A 13,776-nucleotide genomic window follows, 5' to 3' on the forward strand; every position below is an offset into this window, starting at 1 on the left:
ATAAAGCTAACAAGAAATTTTCTGACGTAATATGGTGAGTTGTATAGTTCTGTGTTATATTTCCTCTTGAGAACAAGAAAATTATTTTGCTGGAATCTTCTTCATCTTTTTTAGTATCTACATTATTTTGTTTTAGCTACATACTTTGTATCCTGATACAATCTATGTATTATATCAAGATGGTCTCTGACACTTGGCCCCACATACAACCTGCTGTAGAAGGGGACAGTGTCAAGATCATCTAAAATTGGAGCAACAGATCTTTGCGCCCCGATGGTTGACATTTAAGCTGCAAGGGTGGAATTTTAGGGTTGCCTTGAAAGGTTAGATTCTTCTCCATCTGCAGAGCTCTCAATCACATCCTTTCATTCAGTAATAACATAAAAAAATAAAGTATGTTCTTAAACTAACTTGACTAAAAACATAACAACAAGTTATTTGGTAAAATAGTTATGTATTATGTAAGGACAAATATAATTTCATTAAAGTTTGTGCAGATATTTTGTCCTCAAGCTGTGCTAATAACAAGTTAATGATTACATTTGTAGAACAAACACTTTGTACTTCCTGTGATGTTTTTTTTTTTCTTTTTTTTTTTACATCTGGTAACATGCTTCTTCTGAATGTTAATAGTTTAGGAAACAGCTAATGCAAACCAAGAGAAGTATATTAAGGGTGAACTGACACATTTGTAGTTGTCAGCATAACTAAAATACCTTGTACATATTTTATGCATGTTTTAATGTCATGAATACTTTTTGAGGCATTTCAGTGAAAAGCTTATTTCAAGGTACAAGTGGAAAATCAGCATTATGCAATCAATTTATTTTCATGAAATATTTACTTTTAATTTACTTACAGGCTTTGTAATAAGGGGGAGTAAGAAAAGGGCAAAAAATTGCCTTGGGGCAATGTTGGCCAGGAGCCCCACTGGCTAGAGCGTCCTTTATATATTTACCATACTGTGCTGTCCAGTCACAACACAGTGCTTGTTGTATAAAGGCTCTCTTTTCCTGCAGCAAGGGTAATGTATAGAAACACTGACAAAGTACATTTCTGGAGTATTATGGGCAAAGGCAGAGAGAGCTTTTCACCTCCCATTATTTATCAGCTAGTAAAAAGCTCCTTTTGTACATTTGAATCAACGCAACATAGACACAGACGATTTCTGCAAGCCTTGTCATTTGTGTATAGGCAATGTGTCTATACCATGCCTGAACCAATCAACAGCAATCAGAAATATAACAAAAGAGGATAAGCAATTTAATAGGGAAGGATATCCTTCAAAATTTTGGGAGCCCTGTGTTTAGATAGCTGCTCCGATTGTATGCAAATAAGGTGATCTTTATTCCTTTTTTAACCCCTTAAGAACAATGGGCGGTCCCTAAACCCATTGAAAATAATACATTTTGAGCCCGTACATGTACAGGCTTTGTCATTAAGTGGTTAAAATCTGTAAACATCACCAAATAGATATAGTGTGCTGTGAAATGCAGGATTTCAAAATTGTGACACACCTTTCACAACTTGCTGACACTTTGTTAGAGTACAACGGAAATTTAACTCTAAAATGAAAAAAACACCATAATGCACGATGGTCCTACCAGACTTCCTCTTTTCTAGGTGCCAAGACATGATGATGTTTCCTGGTGTTTCCTCTTTGAACAAAAAGTGGTGCAGTGCTACAGTGACTGTTCCTCTGAATGACTGCTGATTGGCACCTAAGCTTACAGCTGAAGTCTTATATGCTTAACCCCTTAATGACAAGACTGTTTCTTAATCGTAGTACACTTTGAGACAAAGGCTCTCTTAACATTTTGAAGTGTTGCTCTTTAGCTGTAATTTTCTTCTCTCTAATTTTGTGCACCGACACACATTATATATTGTTTTTTTTTTAGGACAAGCAGGGCTTTCTTTAGATACCATTATTTTTATCATATCATCTAATTTACTATAAAAAAAAAATGATAAAATATTGTGATTTTTTTTAAAAAAATGACCTTTTCTCACTTTTATTTGAAAAATCTTTTACTCATCTGCAAAAACTAATGAAAAAACCTGCTAAATAAATTCTACTATGTTTTTTTTTTGCTTTTTTCTGCAAGTTATTGGGCAATAATTACAAGTAGCGTTTTGCTGTTTCAAAACGTTTTTCCCCGAAATCTGGTCATTCCGCCTCATGTGGTATTTGGGACATCTTTAACCCCTTCGAGACAAAGGCTGATTTTACTTTTTGTACCCTTTGTGACAATGGCCTTTTTAACATTTCTGCGCTGCTTGTGTTTAGCTGTAATTTTCTTCTTTCCCGTTTACTGAACCCACACACATTAGATATTGTTTTTTTCAGGACAAGAAGGGCTTTCTTTAGATGACATTGTTTTGATTGTATCATATTATTTACTATTAAAAAAATTATAAAATATGGTGAAAAATTTAGAAAAAAATGACTGTTTCTAACTTTTAGTTGAAAAATCTTTTACTCATCTATAAAAGGTAATGAAAAAACCTGCTAAATAGATTCTACTATTTGTCCTGAGTTTAGAAATACCCAATGTTTTTATGTTTTTTTGCTTTTTTCTACCCATTATGGGGCAATAAGTACAGGTAGAGTTTTGCTATTTCAAAGCCATTTTTTCCAAATCTGGTAATTCTTCCCCCTTTGTGCCATTTCGGGTATCTTTGAACCCGGCCAATGCAATTTACCCCATCAAGTCATATATTTTTGAAAACTAGACAGCCCAGGGTATTCCAAATGCTAGTATTTTAACTCTTTCCATGCACCATATCTACCACCAGTCTTTGTCAAACTTTATGGTAGTCATTTTTTTGCATTTGTTTTGTCATACACATTTTACTTCAGGTAAGAATTAAAATGTTCTCGTATATGTCACTATCACAAAACACCCCAATATGTGTTCAGCAACATCTCCTGAGCGCAGCGATACCCCACATGAATGATTTTGCCTGGCTGTTTGGGGGCAAAAGGGCCACATTTGGGGCATGCGCATTTTTCAATGTTGAACTTTGGCTTTTGGGGATCCACTGCCCATGCCCTATTTGGTACATCTTTGAGCCGGGCCATTTCAGTATGCCCAATAAACCCATATATTTTTGAAAACTAGACACCCCAGGGTATTTCAAATGATAGTATTTTAACTCTTTCCATGCACCATATCTACCACCAGTCTTTGTCAAACTTTGTGGTAGTCATTTGTTTGCATTTGGTTTTCCACACACATTTTAATTCAGGTATGAATTAAAATGTTCTCGTATATGTCACTATCACAAAACACCCCAATATGTGTTCAGCAACATCTCCTGAGTACAGCGATACCTCACATGAATGATTTTGCCTGGCTGTTTTGGGGCAAAAGGGCCACATTTGGGGCATGCGCTTTTTTCAATGTTGAACTTTGGCATTTGGGATCCACTGCCCATGCCCTATTTGGTACATCTTTGAGCCAGGCCATTTCAGTGTGCCCAACAAAACCATATATTTTTCAAAACTAGACACCACAGGGTATTTTAAATGCTGGTATTTTAACTCTTTGCATGCACACATTTTACCACCAGCATTTTTTCAAAGTTTGCAGTAATATTTTTGTGTGTGTATTTTTCCCACACACACCTACTTTATGTATGAATTTGCAGCTCCTGGTATATGCCGCTGTCACACGACACCCCATAATGTGTTCAGCAACATCTCCTGAGTGCAGTGATACCCCACATGCATGGGTGTGTCATTTTTGGGGGGAACTAAAAGGCCACATTTGGTACGTGTGCATTTTTCTAATTGGAAATTAGATGTGTGGCCATCCTTCCCCCCGTGTTAATTGGGACGTTGTTGAACCTGGCCCATTCAATTTACCCCATCAAATCATACATTTTTTAAAAGTAGACACCCCACGGGCATTTAATATGCCAGTATTTTAACTCTTTCCATGCGAGAATTGTTTTAAGCTAATATGCTAATTTTAGGACTTGCTCACAAAAATATATTTTTTATATATATATTTTTTTTTATTATTATTTTTTTTTTAAAAAATTTTAACATTTTTTTTTCAACTTGGAGGTTCCCCTGATAGTGACATCAGTGGGAAATGATTTTTACATTTTACTGTTTTTTTACTATTTTTTTCTAATTATTATTAATTTTATTTTATTTTTTAATTTATTTTTACTAATCACACTGTGATTAGAAAGCTGGGCTCCATTGACTTGCATGGTGAATGCAGTACCTGTATTCAACCTGCAAGTGGAGCCAAAGTTCTCTAGATGGTCTGGACCATCTAGCGAACTTTTAAAATTTGTGGTTCCTGTTACAGGACGGCGGCCATCTTCCTTGATGGCGAAGATTGCCGGCAGCTGCGGCTGTGACCGCTCTCCGGAGCGGTCACAGCCCATCAAAAGGTTAGTGTTTGGTGTCGCTGGATGCCTCCTGATCGAGGCATTCCAGCGACACCATTTAAGCTTTTAAAACGGGCGTCCGCCGCCATACAAAGTATGGCGGATGTTGACGCCCCGTGGAGGGGCCAGAGATGGCCCCTTCGTGCCGATCGCGGCATTGCTGAATGCCTCAAGGTCGAGGCATTCAGCAACGCTTTTTGGGTGCAGAAAGCGATAGTAGATCGCTTTCTGCACCCGTTTAAAGACGTGCCGGTCCTGGCACGTCAATTGTCGTAAAGCACATGCTTTTCCGTGCCGTGCCAGGACCGGCAATTGTCATTAAGGGGTTAAACCCTTTCCTTGCTCTAATCATCAGCCTTTGTCAAACTTGATGGTAGTAATTTTTTTTTGGTATTTTTTTCACACACATTGTACTTCAGGTATGAATTTACTACTCACCACTTTCAAACAACACTCCAATATGTGTTCAGTAACATCTCCTGAGTACAGCGATACCCCCCATGCATGAGTTTGTTGTTGTTTTGGAAGGTAAAAGGCCACCTTTGTAAGGTGTGCATTTTTTGGCATTTGGACATCTGGTCAGTCTGTGCCTATGTCCCATATTTTGGACATCTTTGAAGCCCGCCAATTCAATTTACCCCATCAAATCATATATTTTTTTCAAACTAGGCACCCCATGGGCATTTAAAATGCCAATATTTTAACTCTTTCCATGCAACAAGTTTTGTGAAGATATAGCGCAAAAAAGTATTTGTATATCTATATATAATCGGGGAATTTTTTACGTTACCAAATTTTTAAAATTATTTAATTTTTTTTAATTTTATTTTGCTAATCACATTGTGATCGGGATAGGTGGTTGTGTTACTGACATGCCTCGATATCAAGGCATGTCAGCAACACTGATTATGCCTAGGAGACGATTGCTGATCGCTTCCTAAACTCTGTTTTAGACGGGGGAGGGCTTTCCTCCCATGACCCACGGCCAGCCTCATTTGTGAGGCTTCCGTGCATGCTGCAAAGCCGCTGATCACGGCGATGCAGGTTATTAACAGCAGCCCATACATACACATATGTACGGGCTTTGTCACCAATGCATTGCATCGTGACCCTGTACATGTATGTCATGAAGGGGTAATTGTTTATTCAAGATTTATGTGAAAGAGAAAGCCTTGTACTTAGTTAAACAAGTTCCCCAGATTGATCAGAGAAAAGTTGACAGTAGGGATCGGTCAATGCTGCAGGCTGCTTGCTACCATGGTACCTATGTAAAAAACAAAAATCAGAAATGAAAATTAAGTATATTTTATAATTTTTATTATAACTATATTAATGAATTAAAATATATTTATTTATAACAATATTTTATAAACCCATCTTGATAACCTACATGACCAAAAGTAGGTTGACATTACTTCTAATTATTGAGTTTCGTTGTTTCAGCCACACCCATTGCTAACAGGTGTATATAAAATCAAGCACATAGGCATGCCATCTCCTAAGACAAACACTGGCAATAGAATGGGTTGTGCTGAAGAGAACAGTGACTTTAAATGTGGCAGCATCATAGCATGTCACCATTGTCACAAGGGGGTTAGTAAAATTACTGCTCCTTTACATCTGCCCCGGTCCAAAGTAAGTGCAAAATAAATAAACACCACTGTGATAAATAAATGAAATAAGTTACTAAAAGACAAACCTTACAGATCCCCACAAACAGTAGGGCAAAAATAATGAAAGTGATTTATCCTTCACGAGGGGTAAATTAAAATAAATTGACAAAATACTTAGCAGCCGCTTGAGCACAAACTCATAATGATGGATCTGACAAAGAAGAAAACCAAATATAAAAAATGGACATAGCTAAATATAAAATAAGTAAAACAATATGCAGGTACTCAATGTTTTGATAAGATATTTTATTACACCTAAATCAAAAAACAAATAATAATAAAAACATTTGTAGTGGGTAAGTAAATAATAAGAATACCAATTGGTATATAGAATATCTACAATATCTTAACAAACAAATTATTCAATACGTTAATGCCTTAATGTTAATGCTTGCTAAAGTGTCATAGCAAGTAGAGGGGAAAAAAACTTTTTACATATGTGGACAATGTTGTCTCAGATGGAGTGTAAATTTGAATAACTCACTCGAATAGGTACGTAGAAACGGCCCGAGAGAAACCTTTTTTCCAAAACCAAATATACATGGTTACATAGTTAGGCTGAAAAAAGACATGCATCCATCAAGTTCAGCCTTTCCCATATCTGTTTATTTCTTGTCCCAAAAGGAAAAAAAAATCAGATGTGGCTCTTTCCAATTTTGCACAAACTAGGGGAAAAAAATCCTCTTTGACTCTTTGCAGTTAGATCTCTCCTTGGCTCAAGAAGCTGTTTCCCCATAATTTAAATATTGTATCCCTAAATATTATGTTTTTGCAAGTATACATCCAATTGTTTAACCCTTTGATGACAATTGCCGGTCTGGGCATGTCACGGAAAAGCAAGTCGTTAACGACAATTGACGTGCCAGGACGTCTTTAAACGGGTGCATAAAGCTATCTACTTTCGCTTTCTGCACCCAAACGGCGTTGCTGTAATTCCTCGACCTCGAGGCATTCAGCAACGCCACGATCGGCACTAGGGGTGTCATTTTTTTCTAAATTTTTCACCATATTTTATACTTTTTTTAATAGTAAATAATATGATACAATCAAAACAATGTAATCTAAAGAGAGCCCTTCTTGTCCTGAAAAAAAACTATATCTATATATGTATGTGGGTTCAGTAAACGGGGAAGAAGAAAATTACAGCTAAACACGAGCAGCTCAGAAATGTTAAAACGGCCATTGTCACGAAGGGTACAAAAAGTAAAATCAGCCTTTGTCACGAAGGGGTTAAATGTCTGTACAGACTCTGATAAAACTACCTCTGCGGGCAGATAATTCCACATCCTTATTGTCCTAACTGTAAAAAACCCTTTCCTTTGCCTTAGACTAAATCTCCTTTCTTCCAGTCTAAATGTGTGACCACGTGTCCTATGCATAGTCCTGTTTATGAATAGATTTCCTCACAATGGTTTGTATTAGCCCCAAATATATTTATATCCCCTCTGAGGCACCGTTTTTCTAAATTAAACAGATTTAAATTAATTAACCTTTCGTCATAACTAAAGTGTTCCAATCCTTTTATACATTTTGTAGCCCTCCTCTGCACTTTTTCCAGTGCTATAATATGCTACTTTAGAATAGGTTCCCAAAATTGCACAGCATATTCAAGGTGTGCTCTTACCATTGATTTATAAAGGGGCAAAATTATATTTTTTATCCCGCGAATTGATGCTGCTTTTTATACATGACAATACCTTCCCGGCCTTAGCAACTGCTGACATTGCACATTGTTTCCTAGCTTGTTGTCTATAACAATTCCCAAATCCTTCTCATTTGTTGTTATCCCTATTTCACTACCATTTAGGGTGTAAGTTGCTTGTGCATTCCTTACCCCGAAGTGCATAACTTTGCATTTAGTCTATCTAAATATCCTGCTCACATTGTATGACTTTACAGGGTTTAGTGTCATCTGCAAATATGGAAACATGACTTTCAATGCCTATTGGAAGGTCATTTATAAATATGTTGAATAAAATTCTGAACCCTGTGGTACCATTTATGACAACTCTCTTTACTCTATCACTAAGCCAATGTTCAATCCAAGAACAAGAATTTGCTTCTAGACCAATTTCTTTTAGTTTGAATACTAACCTATTGTGTGGAACCGTGTCAAACGCCTTGGCAAAATCCAAGTAGATTACATCCACTGCAACACCCTGATCTACACTTCTACCTACCTACTTTTTTTTAATTTTTTTATAATCTTTAATATTTTTCACGTATAAATAGATACAAAACATAATATAATAAAAACATGTATACCAAACACAAAAAAAAAACAGAGGTGTCGAAGGGATCGCGAGGGGGGGTTATGAGCAAGGTGATATTTATCTAATTGTTTTTTATTTGTTTCATCTGTCTTTGTTTAGACAGAACTATTGCTGTTTATTGTGTATCTACTCCAATTTTTTTCCCACAGCTCTCAGAGATGAACCGTTAATCCAATTTACACCTCCATACATATCTGATTTTAAGTTGTGCCTCCAATTTTTGTAGAGAAATGAACATATCCTGTTTCCATTGTTTAGCAATTAGCTTTTTTGCAGCCAGTAGGCAGTGTATCACAAAAGTTTTTTGTAGTGGATTTAGAGGAGGCCATCCCTGATGCAGCAATGCCGAAGCAGGGTTTTTCTTGATTTCAATTTTTATAATCTTTTTTTTATCAAAGCAAAAACATTATCCCATAAGGTTTTAATTTTACTGCAATTCCACCACATGTGTAGGTAATTGCCCTCTACTTGGTTACACCTCCAGCCTAATCTGGATTGTTGAGAACAGCTATGTTCAATTCTAGTTGGAGTTAGGTACCAATTATTGCATAACTTGAATTGGGTTTCTAAGAGGGATAAATCTCGTGTAGCCTTATTGACACTGTTGAGAGCTTTGTTCCAATCTACTGATTCTATGTTTTTTTCACATTTTACTATAATTTTTTTTTTCATTATCCCATTCTCGAAGACAGTCTAAGAATTTTGAGGACCCTTTCTTTAATTTCCCTTGATTAAATAAATCAATTAGTTTTAGATCTCCCGAAATGCGTGCGCATAACTCTCCTATGGTTTTAATCCCTTTAATTTTCCAATTTCTAATTGTTAAATCCTTTATCTGGATCACCCCAGATGATACAGTTTAAATCCCCAAGATCACATGAGTCTTCTATTTTATACCACCCCTCTTGTTTAGAAGCAACTGTGTGTATTTTTAGTATATGCAATAGGATATTTGCTTCGTATTGTTGTTGTAATAGTGGAGCCCCCATCCCTCTTTGGGAAACCTTTTTTGCTATTAGATTAAAATGAATTCTCATTTTTTTTTTTCTCCATATAAAATTATTAAAGCTAGATTGTAACATATTGAGCCAGCTAGGAGGAATTGCTAATGGTATAAAATGGAATAAATAAATCCATTTGGTAAGAGGTATGATTTCAGGGCATTTATTCTCCTCCACCATGAAAGGCCTGTTTGATTCCATTCCTTTAAGGTTTTATTTGATTGTTTTAATAAATTTAAAAAATTAATTTCCATAATCTCACTGATCTTCTTAGGGATCTTAATACCTAAATTAATTTCTCCCTTTTGATTATTTAAGTGATAATCTTTTTGGATTATATCCTTAACGAATTTATTTATGTTATTGAATTGGACTGTGAATTTTTGAATATGTAATTTATTGTTTGATACCTTACTATATTCTGTTATTTCTAGCATTAAACTTTTTAGTTTAATAGGTCTGTTAGCGTTATTATAATATCGTCGGCATATAAGGAGATTTTCAATTCATTATTCGTAGTTAAAAACCTCTAATTTGTGAATTGGATCTAATGTTTATTGCCAGTGGCTCTACTGACAAAATATATATAAGTGGTGACAGGGGGCATCCTTCTCTAGTCCCATTTTTTTTAGCTGGAACCAACTCGAACACAGATCTATTCTTACTACTCTAGCAGAGGGATTGCCTAGTGTGCCTATCCAGACAAGAATAATTTCTAGTTGGTGCTTGTGCCAGTTGTGTCATGAAGGTGTCATTTAACAGGTTCAAAAACCTGAGTCCCCTTGTAGAACTACGAGTCCCTCTATCCAATTTATGTCCGGGTAATTAAAATCTCCAAGTGGAAGAAGGTCAGCCCAATAGTTCTGGTTGTCATTAATGAAAGCCCGCAAATACTGTTCGAGGCGTTGGTTGGATCGTTCAGCCGCTCCATTGGTTTGGGGTGATAAGCTGTGGAAAAGGAAAGGGTGATACCCACAGCTTTGCAAAAGGCTCTCCAGAAACGGGAAACAAACTGGACTCCACGATCGGAAAGGATCACCTGGGGATTTAAGGAAGTCTGCAACGTCCTGTCTCCAGGAGGGCCACCAAAAACGTCGGCCTAGAGCCTGACAGGTGCGCCGGAGACCAAGGTGGCCCGCAAACTTTGTGGTGTGGTGCAACTGGAGTATCTTCTCACGGTATACAGGGGGCACGAACAACTTGTCAGAAGGGGTCTGGGCTGGAGCAGAGGGTTGACTTGCTTGAATTTGTTGCAGAAGGGGAGAGGAAACAGCAAGAGTGACAGCAGAGATGATACGGTTAGTAGGTACGATGGGTTCCGGGTCAGGTTTCTCCTCTGAGGCAGTACAGAACATACGTGATAAAGCGTCGGCCTTGGTATTCTTGGACCCCGGACGATAGGAAATTATGTAATTGAAGCAGGAAAAGAAAAGGGAACATCGTGCTTGTCGAGGTGTTAGTCGCTTGGCATCGCCAATATACTGGAGGTTCTTGTGATCCGTGAGGATGGTTACAGGAATACAGGAGCCCTCCAGAAGGTGACGCCACTCAGAAAGGGTGAAAATGACTGCCAGTAGTTAACGATTGCCTATGTCATAGTTCTTCTCCGCAGGAGAAAATCGTTTAGAGAAGAAGCCACAGGGGTGTAGAGGCCCTTCGTACGTTTTGCGTTGGGACAAATCTGCTCCGGCCCCGATTTCCGAAGCATCTACTTCGATTACAAAGGGTTGAGATACATCCGGATGTACGAGGATCGGAGCGGACAAAAACAGGGTCTTTAGTTTATGGAAGGCTTGGACTACAGCGGTAGGCCAGTTATGGCAGTCGGCTCCCTTCTTGGTGAGATCGGTCAAAGGAGCTACCACTTTGGAAAAGTCCCGGATGAATCGGCGATAATAATTGGCGAAGCCGAGAAATCTCTGTAGGGCTTTAAGTCCCTGTGGTTGAGGCCATTGCAGAATGGACTGGAGCTTGTCAGGATCCATCTCGAACCCTGTACCGCTAATGACGTAACCTAGGAAGGATACACGGTTGACTTCAAATTCACATTTCTCTAGTTTTGCGTACAACTGGTTTTCACGAAGACGTGTCAGAACCTTCTTTACGTGTGTTCGATGTGAAAGCAGATCAGGCGAATGGATTAGAAAGAATGTCATCAAGGTAGATGACACAGAAGTGGTGCAGATAATCCCGAAAACAGTCATTTACAAAGTCCTGAAAAACAGCTGGGGCGTTACAGAACCCGAATGGCATTACTGTATATTTGGAATGACCAGAGCGGGTGTTAAAAGCTGTCTTCCACTCGTCGTTCTGACGGGATACGAATGAGGTTGTACGCACCCCGTAGATCTGATTTCGTGAAAACTTTCGAGCCTTTGAGACGGTCAAACAACTCAGAGATGAGCGGCAAAGGGTAAGTGGTTTTTATGGTGATTCGATAAAGACCTCGATAGTTGATGCACGGACTTAGACCTCCATCGCGCACCGGCGGGAGGTGTGGAGTGGCGGATAAAGCCTTTAAGGAAATTTTCACGGATATAGGTCTCCATAGCTTCGGTTTCAGCCGGGGATAATGGATACACCCTACCCCGTGGGGGTACGGTACCAGGAAGCAGGTCGATAGGACAATCGTAAGGACGGTGTGGAGGCAAGGAGTCAGCTTCCTTTTTGTCGAACACATCAGCAAAGGTCTGATATTGTGGAGGTAAGATGGTGGTATCTAAGGAGGCAACCTTCAATACACAGGGTTGAGGTGAAACGCAAGTGGTACACCGCCAGGAGGTGATCTCACGGGTGGACCAATTGATGTCTGGGTTGTGTAGCTGCAGCCAAGGGTAGCCCAACACTATGGGAGCAGCCGGAGACGATTTTACATGTAGAACCACAGTCTCTTTATGGAGAACCCCTATTTAGAGACAAAGTGGTGTAGTGTCATGGGTCACTGAAGCAGGTAGGAGAGGGCGCCCATCGTTTGCCTCCACAAAAACCGGAGAGGCTTTCTCCTGCAAGGGAATGTTGTGGAGCCTGCAGAAGTCGCGGTCGATAAAGTTTCCAGCGGCCCCAGAGTCAATAAGGGCTGGGGCTAGAATGGGTCTCTCCTGGACTGTGAGAGCAGCAGGCACAAACATACGCGATGCCCGGTAGTGGAGAAAAACAGCAGGAAGGCCTAGAGGAGACTCCCCAATCCTCCTTAGGCCCTGTAGGTTCCTGGCTTCATGGGGCAGGAGCGCACATAATTACCTTGTTTGCCACAGTACATACAGAGGTCCTGTTGGCACTGGAGGGATCTCTCCTCCTCGGAGAGATGTGTGGAGCTGATCTGCATGGGCTTTTCAGGCGGAAGAGTAGCAGAGTCAGAAGAAGCCGGACGTGGCGCAAAACGCACTGGAGCCCTCCTTTGACGATCTCGCTGTACCTGGCGTTCCCGGAGGCGCAGATCAATGTGGCCAATGTAGGCGATGAGTTCTTCCAAGTCCGTGGGCAGGTCCCGGGCTGCCATCTCATCTTTCAGGCGGTCAGATAGGCCATTAGTGAAGGCAGCAACCAAGGCTTCGTTGTTCCATGCCACTTCTGCAGCTAGGGTACGGAATTCAATGGCATAGTCCTATAAACTGCGTGTACCCTGACGCAGTGAGAAGAGACTTGACGAGGCAATATGGCCGCGAACCTGGCCTGTCAAACACTTGACGGAAAGTGGTTACAAAGTCATTATAATTGTTGACCACTGGAGAATTGTGTTCCCAAAGAGGAGTTGCCCAGGCCAGAGCCCTGTCAGTGAGTAGGGAGATGACATACCCCACACGGGCTCTTTCGGAAGGAAACAAGTAGGGAGACATCTCGTCGTGAATGGAGCACTGATTGAGGAATCCACGACAGGTAGCAGGATCTCCTCCATATCTGGAAGGAGGAGGTAAACGGAGGGTATGAAGACCTGGGTCAGCAGGCGGTGGAACAGCAACAGGTGCAGTAGCGGGCACAGGAGGAGGACCACGTGCTGGATCAGTCCTCGCCAGGAGTGCTTGCAAAGCCTGAGCAAACCGGTCCATGCGATGATCCAGACTTTCAATACGTGCTTCACAGGTAGACATCTTCTGGCCAATCTCCGCGGGGTCTATGGTGACCCTTGGTACTGTAATGGTATGGTGAGGTAGGACCCCGGATGGCAGAGTGGGCCAAACAGTAACCAGAAAGTCAGAGAACCAACCGGGTCACACAGGTAATCAGGATAAGCCAAATCAGAATCCAGAGACAAGGTCAACAAGCCGAATCAATACCAGACGAGCAGGAATCAGGGGCGAATCAGGAGACAGGAACGAGGTCAACAAGCCAAGTCAAAGCAGAGCAGTCAGTCACAATCTAATGCGCAAGCAAGTAGCAAAAATACACCCAACATCTTCACTCAAGCAGGCAAATCTGTTAGGC

General features: G+C 39.9%; 1 protein-coding gene across 1 annotated transcript in view; it reads left to right on the forward strand.

Moving 5' to 3' along the window:
- Positions 1–13,776, forward strand: part of LOC128496705 (FYN-binding protein 1-like) — a 216,209-nt gene continuing 202,433 nt past the window's right edge. Inside the window, exon 1 of the mRNA XM_053466500.1 lies at positions 1–34. Coding sequence (XP_053322475.1) covers positions 32–34 — 3 coding nt within the window. The 5' untranslated portion in view covers positions 1–31. The remainder of the gene's footprint in view (positions 35–13,776) is intronic.

Source organism: Spea bombifrons, chromosome 1 (genome assembly GCF_027358695.1).
Source record: "Spea bombifrons isolate aSpeBom1 chromosome 1, aSpeBom1.2.pri, whole genome shotgun sequence".
Lineage (NCBI taxonomy): Eukaryota > Metazoa > Chordata > Amphibia > Anura > Pelobatidae > Spea > Spea bombifrons.